Here is a 19,871-nt window from a genome sequence, read left to right as displayed (position 1 = left end):
TTGGAAAAGGCGGAAACTTTCCAATCAGTCATTGACAAGCCCTAAACTCTCCTCCCTTTTCCCCTCCTTTACTTCTCTGGTCTCCTCCCACTTCTCTTTTTCCATCTTTGAGCCTCGCTGTTACCGCCGTCCTGCACGGCCTCCCAGAGAGGGTGCTGATGATGTTATTGTTAGCTCTGACATCTCCAGAGTCTCTGTAGCAATACCGGACGACTGATGCCATCAGCCGCTCTGTGCATAGCAAATGAACTCAAATCATTGCATTTCTCACCAGACTGGACAACAGACAGCGAGCCTCGAATGTCAATAAATAAGACCAGAAGGCCAAATCAACAAAATTATTTATATTCTGCCCACAACTACTTCCACTCTGCTTTTAAGGGGAAAAAAATATTGAAGGCGACCACATAAATATAAAGAGAGAATGTTTACCAGAGGAAATTGGGTTTATTCATTAATTGAAACATTTTATGGGGTTTTGTCGAGCTTGTTCTGGCTCTGAGCGCTTTAATGTTGAAATGAAATTGAAAACTGCAAACATAGTAAGGTGCAAAATGGACTCAAGACACGGGTCAGTATGCCTACATTCTGCATCAAATGTAATAAAAATCGAATTATTTATGTGCAGAAAACATACCAGTTTTAAAATGTAACTGCTGTTGTTGTTGTTTTGTTTTTTGGGGGACTGGGCGGGTCTCGAATTAGACTCAGAGTCAACTAGAGAGTCTCATCAAATCCTTTTAGCAGCTCTTCTGGCTTTTTATTCATAATCACGAGCTTCTTCAGCAGATTGAGCTTTTTAGTTGCATCGAGATGCAAAGCCCCGCCCTACTTAGCTACTCTTACAATTTAATTACACGTCTGCATTATGTCTATGGGGTAACTTGCGTCATAGCTGGAACCCCATTTTAACCCTACGCCGCAATCTTCTGCATAACCTGACGTGCACCTCGCTAGAAATGTAACCACGCGTCGGGTTGGGATCAAAGGAGCTTCCGGTTACTGCACAAGTTAGGATGTAAATTTCCCACAGAAGTCTAAATTAAACGTTAGCAGCGGTGTGTGTGATGCTGCAAAACCAAGTAAATATCACTGATATTTTTAAACTCTAAAGGCGGCTTATGTACAGGAGAGCAGTACAAGATGATTTATGAATTTAATGTACCAAACTTGGAGAGAAATATATTAAAGTATCAGTCCTATCACATCATTAGGGATCCAATGTCAATGTTGGCATCAATACAGTCAATCTGCTCTCCCCTAACTCTTGGGGTGTTGTCACACCTGTAATGGTTTTTAATCTGTTCAAATCAAATTATTCCCCCACACAGACCAAAACAACAACGTTCTGGTTAAAGTTGGTCTCATTATAAATCACTTCAAAGTGGTTCCTTTATACTGAGGACATGGTCCAGCCCAACTACTAAGTGTACACTACAGGCTTTAACACCTTCCTCTAGCTGGGTTTGCTTTGCATTCTGGGAATAAGCAGTCCCACAGATGTACTGTAGCAACTAGCCTCCTACATACAGTTATATGCCCAGGTAAATATAAATGCTAGGAGGAAACTCTTCACGTTATCTACTACTCCAGGACCCAGCACCTTCTCTCTGTGTTTATTTTTGATGCTCTCACTGCTGATGCATCTTGCCAGTAAGCAGACTGAGCATTCTCACGCGGTTTGTAGTGACACGTTTTGGTCCTCCATGTGGAAAGAAACCTAACCAAATGAAAAATCTAAAAGTTTACAAGCTCATAAACTGATCAGTATAGTTTTACATTCTCTTAAGTGTGCAATACTTTCATGGACTGTATATCAAAGAAGCCACTCATTGGTTTCTGGTCACCTCTGTACTATTTTTTGAACAACTTATCTTCTAACACTCTCTGAGTTGGTGAGCAAACTCCATCCAAAAACTTTACAGACAGACATATCTGCTAATTGGTGCTAAATAACAGACTAATAAATGGAAACGGTGGAACTCACTAAAAGTAAAGCACAAATGTTTTGAAGAGACTGCACCGTGCTGGTCAAAAAGGGGAGCCTTGATGTACAAATTCTCTCTTGTTAACCACAGTTAGCCAATTTTTAAAATATTTTTTAAAGCAGATCAAATGCAGCTTGGTGTGTGAATAAACAATCATTTTCAGGATGAGGTTTGGCTAATGATCAGTGTGACTTTCAATCTCATCTGTTAAGCAGTATGAAATCCTAAAACTCTAAATTAATAATTTGACTAGTTCCACGATTGCATTATTTCTGGACAAGTTGCGCTATGACTGAAGTCTTCAGAAAATCTACTAAATAGACATCGTGGTGAGAATATTGTTTTAGTTGCTGTCGAGCCTGAAGTAAAGCTTAAAAAGCACAGTCTTACATATATTTTTAGATGCATCGTTTGTTAAAGGATATGCATTTTCACAAGAGCACAAAGACTAATGTAATTTCCACAACAGTTGACAGGTTTTCTGTTTGAGAGGGGAATATTTACAGGTTGTGTAACGTGTTGCCATTAACAACAGGCTGTTCTCATAGAGCCATTTACATCGACTTGCTGTTATTGTTAGCATTAGCATCTCTAGGCTCTCTGCTGCAGTAGTGAATTAGAATTAGTTCCCACTTCTACAGTTTTCAAGTGGAGCCACCTTCATGTGGAGGTTAGAAATTTCAAACCTTAGCCTAGGGGATCTAGTTACTTACCACACATTTCCATATCTTCCCTTTTAGCTTCCATGCAAATCCTGGTGAGTGATGGTAATTGTACAGCAAGCCGGGGCTGAAAAACATGGGCTGCAGGCTAGCATGCTGCTGAAATGTCTCTTTGAAAGCACTGAGACTTAAACTCCCACACCAGGCAGAAAGAGATGGAAGCAGCCTGGCTATAAATTGCACTGCCTCACCCAAAACAGAGAAATCAAAACCTTTGTAGAGACATTAGGGTGGTAATAATGTTTGTCAGAGTCAGAGCAGAGTAGAGGTTATATCCCTAGAAGCATCGTTTTACTGTAGCTACAGTAACTTTAATCATTGCAGGCTACATCCACATTGTGTACCTTACTCTATGTCCAGATATACAAAGCATAATATAAATATTATAGACTGCAGAGCTGGGGTCTAAACAACATAGGAGCTCGGAGCATAAAGATTCTTTGTCATAAACTAGCTGCACACTCTCAGCCAATGTTACTGTATTATGTTTATGGCTTTGTGCGTGTGCGTGTGTGTGTGTGTGTGTGTGTATGAGATGATCTCTCTAACCCCTTTATTTCTGCCTCTGTCTTTTTGTCTTTCTCTCTATCACACACATACCCACTCTTTCCCTCTCTTTGCACATTTTCAGCACTCTGTCCCCAGCACACAGAGTAATAAGCGCCTTGTCGCGGCATTATCATAATAGGGAGCTAATAGTGGAGTAATGGACTGATGCATTAGCGGCATTCTCCTGATATTGCCGCCGCACAGTGTCACACATTTTTACATTGTTCCCTGCTGCAACTGATGGATTCAGAGTTATTGCATATGCTTGCAATAAAGGTCATTTTGTGTGTGTGTGTGTGTGTGTGTGTGTGTGTCTGTCAGCTGGACAGAGTCATCTTCTGCGTGTTCTTGCCGAAGGATCAGAAGCTGTATGAGGAGAACCTGCCACTCTACTTTCCTGCTGGTGAGTTTCCTTTATATATATATATATATATATATATACACACACACACACACACACACACACACACACACACACACACACACACACACACACACACACACACACACACACACACACACACACAGTGATGACAGTTCAGCTCAGCTCCATTTAGCTACACGCTCAAGTAGTGTGATAAATATGTTCACACATGCATGAGGCTATCAGACCGCAGTACTGTATATATAGAATACTTTTTACACTAGATAAAAATAAAAATTACTCCTCACTAACATGGTTGCATGTGCGGTGTACTTAACCACCTTTATTCTTAAATTATATTTATATAATATTGTGGTTAATATTTACTTAACCACACATGCACATTGAGACACATTTTCTGCTTCTTAGCTATAATCAGTTTCTTTGACCGTAGCTGAGAAACTGCTATGTTTGTTTATTTTTTTTAATGAATTTGTTCTTGGTGGCTTACGATACTATATTAGACATGAGCAGTCACCGTTTATTTATCCACCATGTGCAGCTACACGTATCAGCAACAACATTAAAACCAATGACAGATGAAGTGAGGAATACATAATGCAATGTATTGGGAAACCATGGCTCCTGACATATATACAGGACAAAAAAAATAGCCATATATTAATGCAACCAAACAGCTTTAAACATTGATTGATTTTGAGAGGTATTCCAGGCTGATGTGTAAATGGCTCTGTGAGAGAACAAGTATTGGGAGGGAGCAGCATGTGTTCAGGGCCTGCAGAGAGAAGGAAAATCCATCCATCCATGAGCTTGTGTTAGTTTGTTCTTATATAGCATTTTAGCCCCAGAAAACCAAGATGGATGCAGTGAGATTGGTATAAAATAGCTATAAATGAGTCCTGAACTCTAGAAATGAGTTAACATTTTGCACTTTTCTCATGTCAAGTTTTTTTAGACTTCAGTCAGACAGCCCTAAAGATTTGTCAGCGACCCGTAGGAACCACAGGTTACTAGGGAAAAATGTATATTCCATGAGTGGTTGATGTCAAAACACTGACTTGGTGGCAGTGAAATTTAAAGGAACTGCGATACAAATGCTTTGGTTCTGTACTTAAGTAGAATTTTCAGGTATCTGTATTTTACTTGAGTATTTATTTTCCTGACAGCTTGTCTTTATCTCGCTGGAAAAAACAACTAAACCCTTTGTTTGTATGACACGCCATATTGAAATTATATTTTTTAAAGAAAACATTTTTTAATTGCAAAAATGTATAAATAAACTCGAGTACAGTCAAAGGCTAAAGTCAAATAAAATAAGATATATATGCGAGCTTAAGGCATAAATAATGTACCTTTGTCTTCTTGGAAGACTTTCTGATGTTAATTGGAGGCAAGTTTTTGTTCTGCTGAAAACAGACATTATGATTGTGTAGACATTAATTAATATTAATGATGATTCAGTGTCCAGTCTAACAGCCCTCGGGGTCAGTGGCTCAGCGTTTAATAGCACTTGTACATTTTTATTGGTTTGTGGTTTTTTCTGTTTATAAATATTAATGCAATTTAATTAATAAAACATTTGATATTATGTCACTCAGGGGTTTTGCTGAGTGGACATCAGCGGGTGGGAGGAGGTGTGTGTGTGTGTCTGACATCATAACAATCAGATTCAGTGTTGAACCATCATGTTTCAGTCGGTGCAGCTTTAACTTTTGGTTTGTGTCGCACTTTTTTTTATAATTTCACTACCACTCAGCGAGCAGTTGGCGAGGGTTTGCAGACAAGTGGAGATCTTCCATGCAAACTATTGCCGATGCACACCCGCCAGTAACCACAGCAATCAAAAAGAGGCATTTAGCGCAGCTCTTTGCAGCTATTTTCACCAACCGCTAACCGCTTGGGATTACACACTGTATCCTAGCAACATGTGTTTTCCAGGTCATCAGTAACCACTGCCTAGGCCTGCATGAATGGAATCTTAGATGCATTGCATAAAGTCTGTGGTCAACACTCGCTTTGGACATTTTTATGATTTGTTCAATAGTAGTTTCAAAATTCATAAACAGGTGCATAAGAGTGTTTAAAGAGATCAATTATAACTTCTTGTACTCTGTCTTATTCACCATTATTTTATTAAATCACAATGTTTTGGTCCAACTGACCTTCATTAGATAGAAATTATGGTAATCATTTGTTCAATAACAAAAAAATAAATGCCCCACTTGCAAATTTTAAGCTTTATGTGTGCTAGAGAAAGCGGGTGGTTAATAAGTGGCTAAATAAGAATAAGTTGTTGAAGACATTCAGCATCATCACATTAACCATTTCCTCCATAAAGACAACATTTGACGACCTCCCTGGTACCCTTATTATATATGGGTACCAGGTAACCGTGTCTGTATTATATATCAATAAAGACACAGTTTGACCATTAGAATAGTTTCCGGGTTTTTCTGAGGGTAGCCGCAGAGGCGGAGACCACCCTCACCAACCTGCAAACCCAGGCATTTTCTTCTAGAAGCAGAAATATGACAGAAAGCACTCAAGTCAGAAAAAACATTTCAAAGGTCACTCCTAGTGGACTTTCAAACACAGGAACTTGATTTTGGTCATGCAGTCTTGATTTATAACCTAACATTATTGTGGTGAGCTACTTTCTTTTGCATTTAAGTTTCAAAAATCACAAAAAAAGGGTGTCAGTTTGTAGAGATTTGCTGAACCAAACATGGTGGCATTAACACTTTCCCACAGAGCCTTTTTTTTTCTGATACTCATAAAAAAGAAAAGCCTATTGATAACTCCCACTGGCATTTTGTCAAGGCAACCAAGATGATGCCCGCTTTCAGTTTTTGCCCTTTAAAAAGCATAGTCAGTGTGGCACTTTATGAAAAGGTTGTTTAGAAAACGCAGGTTGTACTTTCATTTCTGATCACATGAGTCACCTGAAATATGAATGAACGTTACACACAATCTCTGCGCTCATGAGCTGTCTTATTATAAAAGTTCTCACTGTTGAGCTTCCTTTTAACAGGAAGGACCTTGAGAGTAATGACAGTCTGTGTGTGTGTGAGTGTGTGTGTGTCCTGCAGCTTCTTTGTTTTGTATTTGATACAAACATGTCTTTTCATTCTCTGTCATGCCTTCATTTCTTCGTCCACCACTTCAGCCTGACCTGTGGCAGCGACCCGTTGTTCAGGTAACCATCGTAGTGTTGTGCGTCAACATGTGTGGTTTCTTCTATCGACAGAATTAACTGCATTCAGTCTGTTTGTCGACACGCAGTCTTAACCCCGGTGCAAAATGTAAATTGCGTGTCACGGCGGGGGAAACTCTGACATTTCCTTCAACCGGCACTCGTCCCATTTTGCAAATAAATTGCTCATATTTAGACCTCAGTTAAATGAAAATGGCATTCTGTGCATTCCTGAGTACAACGGCTGGCCTCAAGCTAGTTAGTGTTCGAAATGATGCGAGGAAAAAATAAATGGGCTTTGTTTTTTGTTTTTTTTTTCCTGCAGTGGTGAAAAGGGTCTGATTTAAATGAAAAATAACAACCACTTTTTAAGCCTCCAAGGTGCCTTCTTGAGTCATGCCTCACCTGCTTTCCAAAACAGACTAAAAGGAAAGTGTTGTGCCATCGCTACAGATTGATCTATTTGGTTAAACGAAGTTTTGTAAATAAGTAAAATGTATTTAATGTTATGTTGGCTTTAGCTGTGACATGATGACTTTACCCATTTGTTTTGATTACACTTGTGATTTATGGTGTTATATTGCCAAGCAGTCTGGCTCCTAAGCATGATCAGTCATTCACTCAATTATTCAAATTAAGCATCGGTATTACAACTGCAGCCTTAACCCCTAATGTCTTGCTTTACCGCTGCTATAAATCAAACTCACCTCTTGCCTTCGGAACATTTTGAGAGAGAGGTCTTAACAGTCGTATGCTTTCTGGTTTTGTAATTTTTAATGGGTGTTATGTGGCTTGGGACGCAGGTGCTACCAAAGCTGCTGAAAAGAAATCCAACAAATTATCAACCGCGGGTCTTTTGTACGAGTGAAGCCATGCTTTTGGGTTTGACAGAATTTAAATTTAAATGAGAGCTTCAGATGGAGCCGGGTCACTCTAACGCTCATAATAGACATGCATGGCAGAAATATTAGTGAAATTAACTGAAATCAGGCAAACTTAATCACCACAGAAAAAAGTGAACCAGAGCAGGATTGCAGTGTTTAATTTTAAATGAAAATGAGACCATGAAATTGTCTCAGCGCAGGAAAGTCAAAGCAGAGAAATGCTGCTGGCGCTGGAATATATCACCCTTTGTAACATTAATATGCATTCTGCAGTTCAACAGTTCAAGGAAACATACAGCATGCATGTCATTTAACATTGTTTTCTCACCTTTGGGTGCTTTTAGACGTGTTGGCAGCAGCAGAGTTCTACATAAAGAAACAAATGTAGACACAGAGAGAGTTTTTACTGCTTTTTACAAACATGGCCTGACAGCCAAGGCGTTAAAGAGGAGTGGGAGAGAGAAGAGAAGAAGCCTGCTTAACCTAAGAGCCGAATCCAATCAACACTGCAGCCTTATCTCTTATATGAACTCACACACTGGGTCAAGAGTCTTAATCTTTTTTAAAATCTTTTTTTGTGAACAGATTTGACCACTAGCCCCCCGAATCTGAAAGGATATTTCATTTATTACAGTTCAAGGAGGATCAATTGCTTAAAATAATGAGATCTCAAAATGTGATGAACTGCTTTTTATAAGCATTCACTGGCCACTTCATTAGGTACCCCTTCATTGAACCCCTGCTTTCGTTCTTGGGAGCATAGCGTGAACAAGGTGTTGGAAACACTGCTCAGAGATGACGTCACGCAGTTGTTGCAGATTTCTTAGATGCATGTTGATGACACGTATCTCCTTTTCCATAACATCCTAATGGTGCTGTATTGGATTGATATCTGGTGGCTGTGGAGGCCATTTGAGTACAGTCATTGCTATGTTCAAGAAGCCTATTGGAGGTGATTTCAGCTTTATGACATCACACGTCCTGCTGCAAGTAGCCATCAGAAGATGAACTCAAAGTGCTTTCTGCTGCTGTCTAAGTCTCATTCACCTAAACATTCATACAACAATTTTATCTGAGCCTAAGCTCTTTCTATTGTTCACACATGTTCACACTTCAGTTGATGCACTGGAAGCAACTCTGGGCTTTGTATCTTGTCAAGGATGCTGTAGCATTTTGACTGCAGGAGTCAGGGATCAGGGAGCAGAGTGTGATATTTGAATGGCACTCATTCTATACTAAGGGGCCCAGCCTTTACACCACCAACAACAGCCTGGAAACCAGGATGGATACACGATTTAATGTTGTTTTTGAGTCTACCATGTAAATTTTACAGAAGAGATCAAGAATCATCAAGCATGACAAATTTCGGTGAGCTCATGTGAATTGTAGCATCGGTTTCCTGTTCCTATTTGACAGGAGTGGCACCCGGTGTGGTCTTCTGCTGCTGTAGCGCATCCATTATGGGTTCAGAGATGCTCTTCCACATGCCTTGGTTGTAACAAGTGGTTATTATTCTCCTCTGACATCTGGTATTAACAAGACATTTTCTGCCAGAGAACTGCTGCTCACTGGATATTATCTTAATTTCAAACCCCTCTCTTTGAACACTAGAGATGGTTGTGTGGGAAAATCCCAGCAGATCAACAGTTTCTAAAATACTCAGACCAACCCCAAAACCCTGCTACGCTCAGTGACTTGAATCACCTTTTCTTCCTTCCTCATTCTAATGCTCAGTTTGACCTTAGCAGGGTCTCTACATGCCCAACTGCACTGAGTTGCTGCCATATGATCAGCTAACTATCTATTTATGTCAACACTCAGTTAAACAGGTATACCTAATAAAGTGTCCGGGGAATGTAGATACAAAATATACAAAAAACAATGTATTTGCAGATAAAAGGGGAAGCAGAAGCAGAAGTGGATACTTCCTGCTAAAACACAATTTAATGCGCAGGTGTGAGTTTATTTTGAGAGAATCCCACATACGCCCTTACGCTGACTAATACCCAGTAGAGCATCATCGGTGTATTTATCCACTGCTGAAAATGGTAACCAATAAACAAACTATTTATTCTTGTTCGAGTAACGTTTGCTAAAAAGCTGTTATACATTGCCTTTAAAAGTAAAACCACAAGACTAGATAACAGGCAGTGAACGGTAGTCAGAGTACTGAGCAAAAAGCACCGACCTTGCGCCTCAGCTACCTATACTATGTAGAAAAATAAGCTACAAGGTAAAATCACAGCAGCCCTTTATTTCTGTTTGGCCGGAAGGAAAATGTATTTTTATGTCTAAATCCAGGTTGTCATCAGTTTGTGGATATGTTTAGAGAGACGTTTAGTCATCAGCCACAACAAATCAAGGCAGAAACTCCAGTTCACTTCAGGCCAGTTCCAAAAATGAGTCAGTTCTCATCGACTCCTGTTTAAAAAAATAAAATAAATAAAAAATGTTCTGCCTAAAAAAGGAGCAAAAAGATTTTTGGTCATTGTAGCTTTGAGAAACAAGTAGGTGGCATCAAAAGTGGCTGAAGGCACTGTCTTATAGCGATCACTTTTAAACCAATTGTTTTATTTTGGAGCATTTTAATGCAGTTATCTGACAAATAATATAGCCTGCCCAAGTATTTTATTTCAAAGCTAGCACTTTTTTTTAGCATGTATCTCTTTGTTTGGATGCACCATTCTGATGAAGTTCGCTACCATCAGCTTGTGGCTCAAATATAAAACATGACAGCAGCAGAAACTCAGAGTTTAAAAAGAAAACTGCGCAAAGTAGTGGTGAATATTTTTATTTGCAGTCTATGCACCAGCTATTTTCTCCCTGAGTAGCTAAATATTCTGCTAAAGTACTAGAAGAAAGAACAAAAATGGATAAAGACTGAATATGCGATTCATATTTTCCAGTTTTTTTTCTGCAAATTGACATCTGCCCACCTACATTCTCACTTTGATGACCTTGTGAGGTCAAATTATATCACTGTGCTGTTTACAGCTTGTTTCTCTACCCAAACTGGCCAACAAATATGTAGTTATTGCTTTACAGGCTGAGTGTTAAAGAATGATCAGTGCGTACAGCTCAGAGCATTAGAGGCTGTTTTTTCCTCCTATTTCTAGCAGTAGCTTCCACTCAGCAAGCTAAAGTCTCAAACTGCGGCACAGCCGGTCAGATGCCTGAACCATGAAATCAGCACTTTCACATCTTCACCCCGAGTCAGCTGACCGAAGAGGTTATTTTCCCCCAAAAAAATCCAGGTGTGCCCCTTTAAAAAAAAAAAAAAGTCTGAGCGAGCTGCTGGCGTCTTTCTCCTCTAATGGATGTGCAGCAGATTTGGTAGCAGCAGTGAGCGAGCAGTAGTGGTGCTTGGCTGTTAGATGGACCGGAACTGTCTGTCTGTGTGACAGAGCTGCTGCAGGCAGGCCTCCAAGTCTCCACTATAAACCTTATGTGTCTCCAACACCTGGCACTACCTACGCTGGCTGTCTGTCTGATGTGTATGATTGTGTGTTTGCATGTTTTGAGTGCGTCCTTAGCCATGTTGGGCTGAGAGTGACTAATCCTCGCTAACAGATCCATCTGAAGCAACCAGACGCTTCAGAAGCCAAAATGCTTTTAACCGCTGCATGACCAAGGTAAAATGTTCCCCCCACCGTGTTTCACATGTTTCCATTTCCTCTCTCCCTCTGTCTGCTCCCACAGAGGCCACAGTCAAGAGCAAACTCTGAGAGAGTGGATTTGTCAGATTTGGTTGCCGTGGATACACACCGCTACACTCACATCCAGATTCTTTCTCCTCCTCCTCCTCCTGTTTGCCATTGATGCAGATCAAGACCATCTTCATCAGGAAGATAAGTTGCAAATGGGTGATTGCCTTTTTGAAGTGCTACGGTTCCCCTGCAGATGTTGTCGGAGGAGGTGGTTTTCTTTTTCTTCACTTCTTCCCACTAATGGCTGAGGTTAGGAGCGGTGTTATGATGACTGTGTGATATGAGGCAGATAATTCTCATGAAAAATGGACTGTGCGTACTCGTAAGCTTCACTATACCTGTGATCAGCGGCAGCTTCGCATCAGGCTTACGTCCCCCACCCCCCCCTCCTGATTTCTCTCTTCCCTGTACTACAGCATTTGAATATTAGAATATCAGCATGTGTGCATGATTGTGACACACATGACAAAAGCTTATTAAAATGAATCTGAGCTTTGTGTGAGCGCAGTGATTATTTCTCTGGTTATGAAAGAGTCGATGAGTCGGGGCGCCATTCGAGAACACTTCACACGAGTATTTCCTTCTCCACTCTCTGGCATTTCTTTGTGAAAGAGATCAAATAAACTGGAAGATGAAGTCAAACCTTTCTGGAGGAAGTGTGTGCTGCTACAGCCATTTGATATGTCCTGCCGAGAGAGCGCAGAGTGGGAGATTTTATAAATACACTCTATTTTCAACGTGTGCGATTTTTTTTTTAAAGGCAAGAGTTCAGACACCTTTTAAAAGATTATATTTTTATAGTCTAGCCCAGCGGTCCCCAACCTTTTTTGCACCACGCACCGGTTTATGACCGACATTATTTTCACGGACCGGCCTTTAAGGTGTCGCGGATAAATACAACAAAATAAAAGTAGTACCAGTACCGAAAAAAAGAAGATTTATTCATAACACACGTGAAAAGACCAAGGAAAACCAAGTAAACGATAAAAACGATAACAAAATAACGCTGAAAACCGATAAAAACCCTGAAAACCATACATTTCACACCTGAGCCTCAACTCTCGCGGCCCGGTACCAAACGACTCACGGACCGGTACCGGTCCGAGGCCCCGGGGGTTGGGGACCGCTGGTCTAGCCTACTATACTCATATACTCTAGTAAGCAAGCTCACAATTGATACTTTTTTCTCTTTACATCGGCTCCCAGTTGATTTTAGAATTCATTTTAAAATTCTCAACACTTCTATACAAAGACTGGACAAGCTCCAGGCTACTTATCTCAGCTTCTTGTTAAACACACTGCTGCTCGCTGTCTTCGCTCACAAAAAATCTATTAGTTGTCCGTCTGTCCCTCCAGTTGAATACCAGTTGAATACTGGAAGGAAAGACGGAGCTTTTCAGCCTGCAGCACCAGACTCTTTAGAGTCTTTAAAAAAAAAAAACAGTTAAAAACTGTTCTGTTTAATCTTCTACTGAAATTCTTTTGTGTTTTTTAAATGTATTTTTATTCTATTTTAACATTTAGTTCCTTAGAATTATCTAATATCTCGTCCCTAACTAGGAGTTTTGATTATGAATATTCAACACACAGCAAGTTCCTTTTCTGAGGACGTGTTTGACACTTTTTTGAGCCTCTTATTGAGCTCGCTACAGTCTCTGTAAAAGCTGAAAACAAAATTCCCATCAATACGTGATTTGATGAATCTGTTCCACAAGTTATCTCCAACCTGAAGAGTGGGACCCACTGTGCAATCTTAACTCATATTTTAAACACAGAACATATCTACATATCGAACGTTAGTCTGTTTAAGTTACATGAAGGCAGAAGCTGATACATTTTAAATCATGGGTCATTTTTTTCTGATAATAATAAAGACTGTAGCAAATGTAGGAAAAATCATGAACGTCAGTGACTCGTGTTTAATTGAAATAGCTTCACTGAATTAATCTTGCAGAATGTCAAACGGTGCTAATATTTAATTACCACGGAGCCCTTTTTCTCATGAATGACTAACCAGAACAAATTTGACAAAAATATTTCACTCGGTAATAGGGATAGGTACCGGTATCCGGTGCCATGATGGCACCGGTTCTGACATAAACGGTAGTAACCAGACCGAAAAGCAGCGCACATTTCGGTGCTTTTTTTCCCTGAGATGTGATACACTTTGAATTCTAGCCAATCATTTTACGTTTCCGAGGATAGTAGGCGGGTCCAGGTATGTACATTCTTTTAGAGCAGAGCTACAGATGAAAAATGCCCAAGGCGAAGTGGTCAAAAGTCTGGCTGTACTTCACAGCAAAATATGCAAACTCAGCAGCTGCAACAAGTGCTTTAAGGTGATACTGTGATACTGTGCAAAGGAGGTAACACCTCAAATCCGATGAAACACCTGGCGACGCATAGCGTTTTTTTAAAAAGCCGAGAAATGCGCAGTATTTGATAGCTTGCTGCGAGATCTCACACCGAGCACATCTACTGCGGGTGTGGTGCCTGTTATTGGACCCGGAGTTTGCAACATCCCCCAAAAACCCGAAGAGGAGAGTCCTGGCCCCTAGCCCTGCCAGTGTAGCAGAAATGATGACGGATGATGATGGCAGCAGCAGCCGTTCTTCTCTGTGTGAGTAACTTAATGTTGTTCGTGTGTAATTTACGTTGAGTAGGCTAACCACGTTATTACATTAATGCATGTAAGGTGAACTAGCAAACACCGTTAGCTACATGCGGCTGTCTTCTTGTTTGATGGCAGATGCTCCCTTCACCCTGGCCAAAAAGGCTAAAATGACCAAAGAAAAAGTGGAAAACAGTTAAACATGAGAGGTTTTTGGACAAAATTTGTGTTTTTTCCATTGTTTAAGCACTGCTTCCAGCCAAGAGTGATACCATATATGCCCCATAGCTGCAGAAAAGGCTAACATTGTTATCTTTTTACAAAAAAAACAGCTGAACATGAGAGGTTTTTGGACCAATTTTGTGTTCTCCATTCTTTAAGCACCGGATTGAGCACCGGCACCGTTTCAAAAGTACCGGTTTGGCACCGGTATCGGATAAAACCTAAACGATACCCATCCCTACTTGGTAATCATACAGTACTGTGCAAAAGTCTTGAGTCATCCTTCATTCCTTTATGTGTAGCTAGAAAAATGGAAACTAGGTGCTGAAACATATGCAAACGGGGATGGAAATACAGTAAAAAACAGTCTGCACAAGTCTATCGAGCTTGAAAGCTAATAATTGTTCTCAGTTCTCAGGTCCAGGCTTCTTGAAAGACATTCAATGCTCTTCTCCAGATGTTGGCCTCATCTTTTTCTTCAAAATAATCCCGCATTGCTTCAGTAACTTTGAGGCTCAGACTCCAGGGAACCCAATCCATGACTGATAGTGTACCACTGTAAAAGCCGGAGTCGAATACAAATCAGTGAAGCCGATCGAGAAGTGCCTTAAACCTGCATTCTTGCTAAGCAGAGCCACCAGAGTACGACTCCACTGGCGGAAAACAGAAGTCTGATTAAGTTGAAGCCTGTGACAAATACTCTCATTTTCACTTAATTTATGACCTCAGATGATGTTTTCCCAATAAGTGCTTTTAGTTAGAAGTTTCTACAAGTTCAGTTTAATATAGCAAGATATTTACTTTACAAGTTGTATATACACATATATATGTCATGTTTGAGGCAATTACACAGAAAGAATGTTGCAAAAAAATATTGAGACAAAATTCAGAATTTTCCAGATCCGTACTTGCCATGTCAAGTGTACGGTATATAAACTGAACGTGCTTTTGTGGAATATTCATTTTCTCAAGAAAAAATCCACTGTGTGATTGAGATGAAGCAATGATGAGCTCGTCCTGATGTTTCTAAACAAGAAAAGGAAGAAATGAAGATTCTGATTTCATCTGATTCTCACAACAAGGCGGCGGCAGCAGGGAGAATTTCATGGTTTGATCCAGGAGTTGAATCACCGTATCACAACTGCTTTCAATGATTTCACAGAGCCGACTGACCCAAAGTAACATACAGTACTATTATTTGACTCTTTCCTTATCATTCTATATTGGTGCTCTTTTGAGCATCGAGTTCATTTGTTGCCAAATACAGTGGTCTGATTGGTCTCCACCTCGTGACTGACAGGTCACTATGTACAAATGTGTGATGTCCCTCAGTTTCCCGGTCAGACTCACGTGTTGCTCATGAAATCTCGCTCCAAAATCCCTGGTAAAACTGGTAACAGCCACAATGCTCGGGATCTTGTCACAATGGTCACATCCATCTCTTCTATACAGTCTGTGCTCTAAAGGTGCTACATAGTCCTCTCTGTAAGCCAGCTCCCTCTGTCTGATACTGAGCAGGTAGTCTGCTGTTGGCTTTCCATTTTCTCTGAAGGTCAGGGAGCTGCTAAACCTCAAACTGAGGTTGGTAAGCAGTGAAGATAAACTGGACGCTACACAAAGAGATGAAACTAATAAAACAGCAAAATAAAGCAGTGCTGCAAAAGTATACAATAATTATCTGAAGGTTCATCATAAGTGACCTTTTTCTCATTTTCACATTGTTTTTACGCTGTAACATTTGATAATTGCTGCTGTGAAACTGCAGATAATTTAAGGTCCTTTTGCTAAAAATGTTTTGTTAGTTTGAGTCTTGTGTTCGGTTGTTATTATTATGACTAAAACAGAATTTTTCCACCTTATATCTTCCCTTTTTTGTATAGCTACAGCACCTGCTCATTTTTTTTTTTTTTTTTTTTTTACCAACAACCATCCATTATCCCCCCCCCCCCCTCCTTTCTCACTGTATGCTGTCCAACCTCCCTCCACCCCGTCTGCCTGTCAGAACCCACCATATGCGTCTTTCTGCAAACGCCATCATGCTTCTCCCTGCAGCGCATCTGTATGAATTGTTGCGGGATGCGGCCGTCACGTGTCGGCACAACACAGGCGGTGATTTGTGTGAAGCAAAACGAGCGTTTAGCGGGCCACCGTCCCACCCCACAACTTTCATCAGCCAACAACCATCTTTATTGATTTCAAACAGTCTGCCGTGATGGCGCAGACGCACGGGGGGGGAGGAGAGCGGGGAAGGAAATAAACTACAAAGAATATCAACAGGAAATTGGGAGAAGACAGTCCTTTTTTCTATAAAATCCTCATCTGTCACATAGGGGACTGGTTTTTTGTTTTGGGTTTTTTTTTCTTGTCTCCTGTGCTCTTTGATTCCCTCCCTGTATGGGCCTCGGTTTCTCCTTCCTCCTTCAGCCTCCTCCTCATGTCTCTTCCTCGCTGCTTTACTCTACAGGATGGTGGGGAAAAAATAAACAGATGGAAGAGGGAGGGATAAAGAGACAGAAAGAGGAAGGATGCAAGGGTTCAAACTGAGAGAGGGGGAGGAAAGAAGGTGGGGATGAAGGGATGAGAGGATGCAGAGCCGGCGGGGGGATGGAGCGGATGGAGGGAAGAGGAGGGGACGGAGAGCCTGATGAACTCATCCAAAGGCGCTCTGGGTTTTTTAATAAGCAGCAGACTGTGAAGCTACTCTCCAACCAGTCACTCTGAATAATGAGAGAGAGAGAGACACGCGCGCACACACATGCAGGATGAGAGGATGAAAAGACAACCAGACTCATTATCTTGCGACCAATTTTCATCACTGTCCCGTCAGTAATCTCTCTCACGGACTCGAACAGTCCTCAGCTCTGTGTGAGATGACAGATGAAGACCAATTACGCTAACTGTTTCGTTAACTTGAAGGCTGGTTCCCTGCCATCTTCCAGAACATACACTGATAATCCTGTTGGCCCTAGAAATTACCCACTGCTCACAGCCCACCAACACACCTGTGTGCGCGTGCGTGTGTGTGAATGTAATACCTTTCATGGCGAACCCTTTTGTAGTTAAAGAGCTGTGGACATGCAAGTGTGTTTGTTTAAAAAAAAACCTGCACTCTCGGGTGTTTAATAAAGAATCATTTCCGGCTGACGACTGCTGTTGCTGACTTTGTTTGATGCACACTAATAGGTTACTGCTTCGTCAACATTTTTTTGGCACCTAAACATGTTTGTTGCTAGTCTGCTTGGGTTTCTTCCAGCGGGGAGAGACGCAGAATAAACTTCAAATTGCTAATCTGTCTTTTCATTTATTGCTTTCTCGTTGTATCGCTTTAATCGAAGCGGCTCCTACTCAGAAACTGATTTACACTGAAAAGCTTTTTGTATGTAAAACGAGGCAAAGTTGGCTGAATGGTTTTTATTGCAGCAAACTCTCTTGATCGCGCTGCTCATTGTGCTTTTGCGCGTATTGGCTGTGCAGTAAATCGCGGCGTGAGGAGATAATTCATTCATATGCAGATTTTTGTGATAAATGCACAAAAAAAATGTCAGTTGTCACGTAAGGTGACACAAAACTCTCTCCGAGTGCACGTGGAAGGTTATTTGTGTAGCAATACTGAAAACTAAAGTTACACACTGCCTCATGATAAACTCTATCCCACATAATGGGACCATTTAAATCAGTCATCCTGGGAAAGTTTTCATTAACATCTCTGGCTTAAATAAAGTGGGCCCATTGTGATTTTCCTCAATTCCGATCACATTTATATTCATGGTAAAAAGAAAACTAGTCTCACCTTCACTGCTCTCAAACGAAATCAGAGGATAAAAGCCTCCAGGCGCTGCTAACCAAATGAACTTGCTTAGCTGATCATCTGCAAGTGTGAGAGCCTCTATAAAAGCAGGAGTTGTGTCACTTTGCTGGTCTGGAGCATTCAGGTGTGTTAACACGATGCCTAGGAGGAAGACATCAGCCGTGATTTTAGAGAAGCAATCGTTGTTGCCCATCAGTTTGGGGAGGGTTATAAGGCCATTTCCAAACAATTTAAATCCATCACCCTACAGTGAGACAGATTATTCGCTAGTGGAAAACATTCAAGAGGGCTGCCAATCTTCTCAGGAGCAGATGGCCATCAAATTCACCCCAAGGTCAGACCGTGCAATGCTCAAAGAAACTAAAAAATACACAAGAGCTATAACTCAGACTCTTCTAGCTTCAGTTAGCATGTTAAATGTTAAAGTTTGTGACAGATCAATTAGAAAGAAAAGGCTGAAATAGTTTGGTTTGTTTGGAAGGGTTGACAGGATAAAGCCTTTTCTCTCTAACACGTCTGTATCGATGTCCTTTAGATAGAAGAGACCGAAGTGGAGATGTTTGTCCATAAATACAACATATCAGCACAAACACCTCATACTAACTGTCAAGCAACGTGATGGAGAGGGATGATTGGTTTGTTTTTCATGCATCAGTCATTGAGTCAGGTATAAACCCCCTGCACCTCCTGACTTCAAACCTCAAAGAATTTAAGCAACGTTGTTTAAAAAAATAAAAAATAAAAAGGGGTTCAAAATTCCTCCACAGTGATGTGAGAGACTGATAAACATCGTGCAGAGTGAGTAAGTGCTGCTAAAGGTAGTTCTACAAGCTATTTATTCGTGGACTGTACGAACCTTTTCCACATACTGCCATTTCACTTTGCTATAGTTTTTGTTAAATAAATAATCACAGTGTAATATGTTGCGTTTACCTCATTTTTAGACCTGGTAAGGTCTAGAGGTTTTTTTCTTTGTAGAACAGAGCTGATCTAACTATTCAGCCACAGGTACTTTATTCTTAGCTAGCAGTCAATACTTATTTATACAGCAGTTTCCACAGGTGAGCCCTAAAACTCTTCACAAAAGACATAAATCAGTATAACAGAATAGAATTAAAAAACTGTTATGAAAGTGAAACGATGCTACAACTCTTGGGTCTGTATGACAAAGGGGAGGGATATCTCCCCTTTCAGCTGTTCACACCTTCTGTTTGCAGCAGTCAGCCAATCACAAGACCTCACGGAGGCCCAGTGTAATCAGCAGAGATTCCTGCAATAACTAAAATTTGGGCTGGGATATTGGTACTGCGGTGGTTAGGCAGCACTGTCATCATTCAACAGGAAGGTTCCTGGTTTGAATCCCATTTGGAGGATTTCTGTGTGGAGTGCTGCAGTTACAATCTGACTTTTAGTTAAGTGTTTTGAGTGGGCAGTAAGAAAAGAGAAATGCTATACAAATGTGAAAAAGTACCTAAAAGGCCTTGCTTTTTCATGCTGATCCAAAACAAGAGATTCTCACTGATGATTAAACATGCAGCTGTGGTCTGTGTGAAGTCCGTGTGATGAAGTTGTTGTGCTGTGTTCAGAGTAAATCCACGTGTCTGCCCGGAGAATGTGGGTCAAACACTTGAGTCAAGTTTTCAAACTGCATGCACTAAAAAAAGAAAATGTTGTCCCTGGCTGGTTATATTACATCATAAACCTCTCACACTTTATTTGAAGAATATCAGCTTTAACCATCAAACACAACAGTCAGTCCCACAGGCTACACCGAGCACACTGTGCAGCTCCGTTTGTTTCTC

The 19,871-nt window shown here is 40.7% G+C and overlaps 1 protein-coding gene across 2 annotated transcripts in view; it reads left to right on the top strand.

Annotated features, from left to right (window-relative positions):
• macrod1 (mono-ADP ribosylhydrolase 1) overlaps window positions 1-11,925 on the top strand; it is a 146,723-nt gene extending 134,798 nt beyond the window's left edge. The window contains exons 9-11 of one of the 2 annotated variants that reach the window (XM_087850613.1): window positions 3,581-3,662; window positions 6,811-6,840; window positions 11,421-11,925. In XM_087850613.1, the coding sequence (XP_087706739.1) occupies window positions 3,581-3,662; window positions 6,811-6,815 (87 nt within the window). In that variant the 3' untranslated portion in view covers window positions 6,816-6,840; window positions 11,421-11,925. The remainder of the gene's footprint in view (window positions 1-3,580; window positions 3,663-6,810; window positions 6,841-11,420) is intronic. The other variant, XM_087850604.1, reaches the window with a different exon arrangement.
• The last annotated feature ends 7,946 nt before the right edge of the window (window positions 11,926-19,871 follow it).

Source organism: Neolamprologus brichardi, chromosome 2 (assembly GCF_056152115.1).
Source record: "Neolamprologus brichardi isolate AB-2024 chromosome 2, ASM5615211v1, whole genome shotgun sequence".
NCBI lineage: Eukaryota > Metazoa > Chordata > Actinopteri > Cichliformes > Cichlidae > Neolamprologus > Neolamprologus brichardi.
This window is presented reverse-complemented; position numbering and strand designations above follow the sequence as displayed.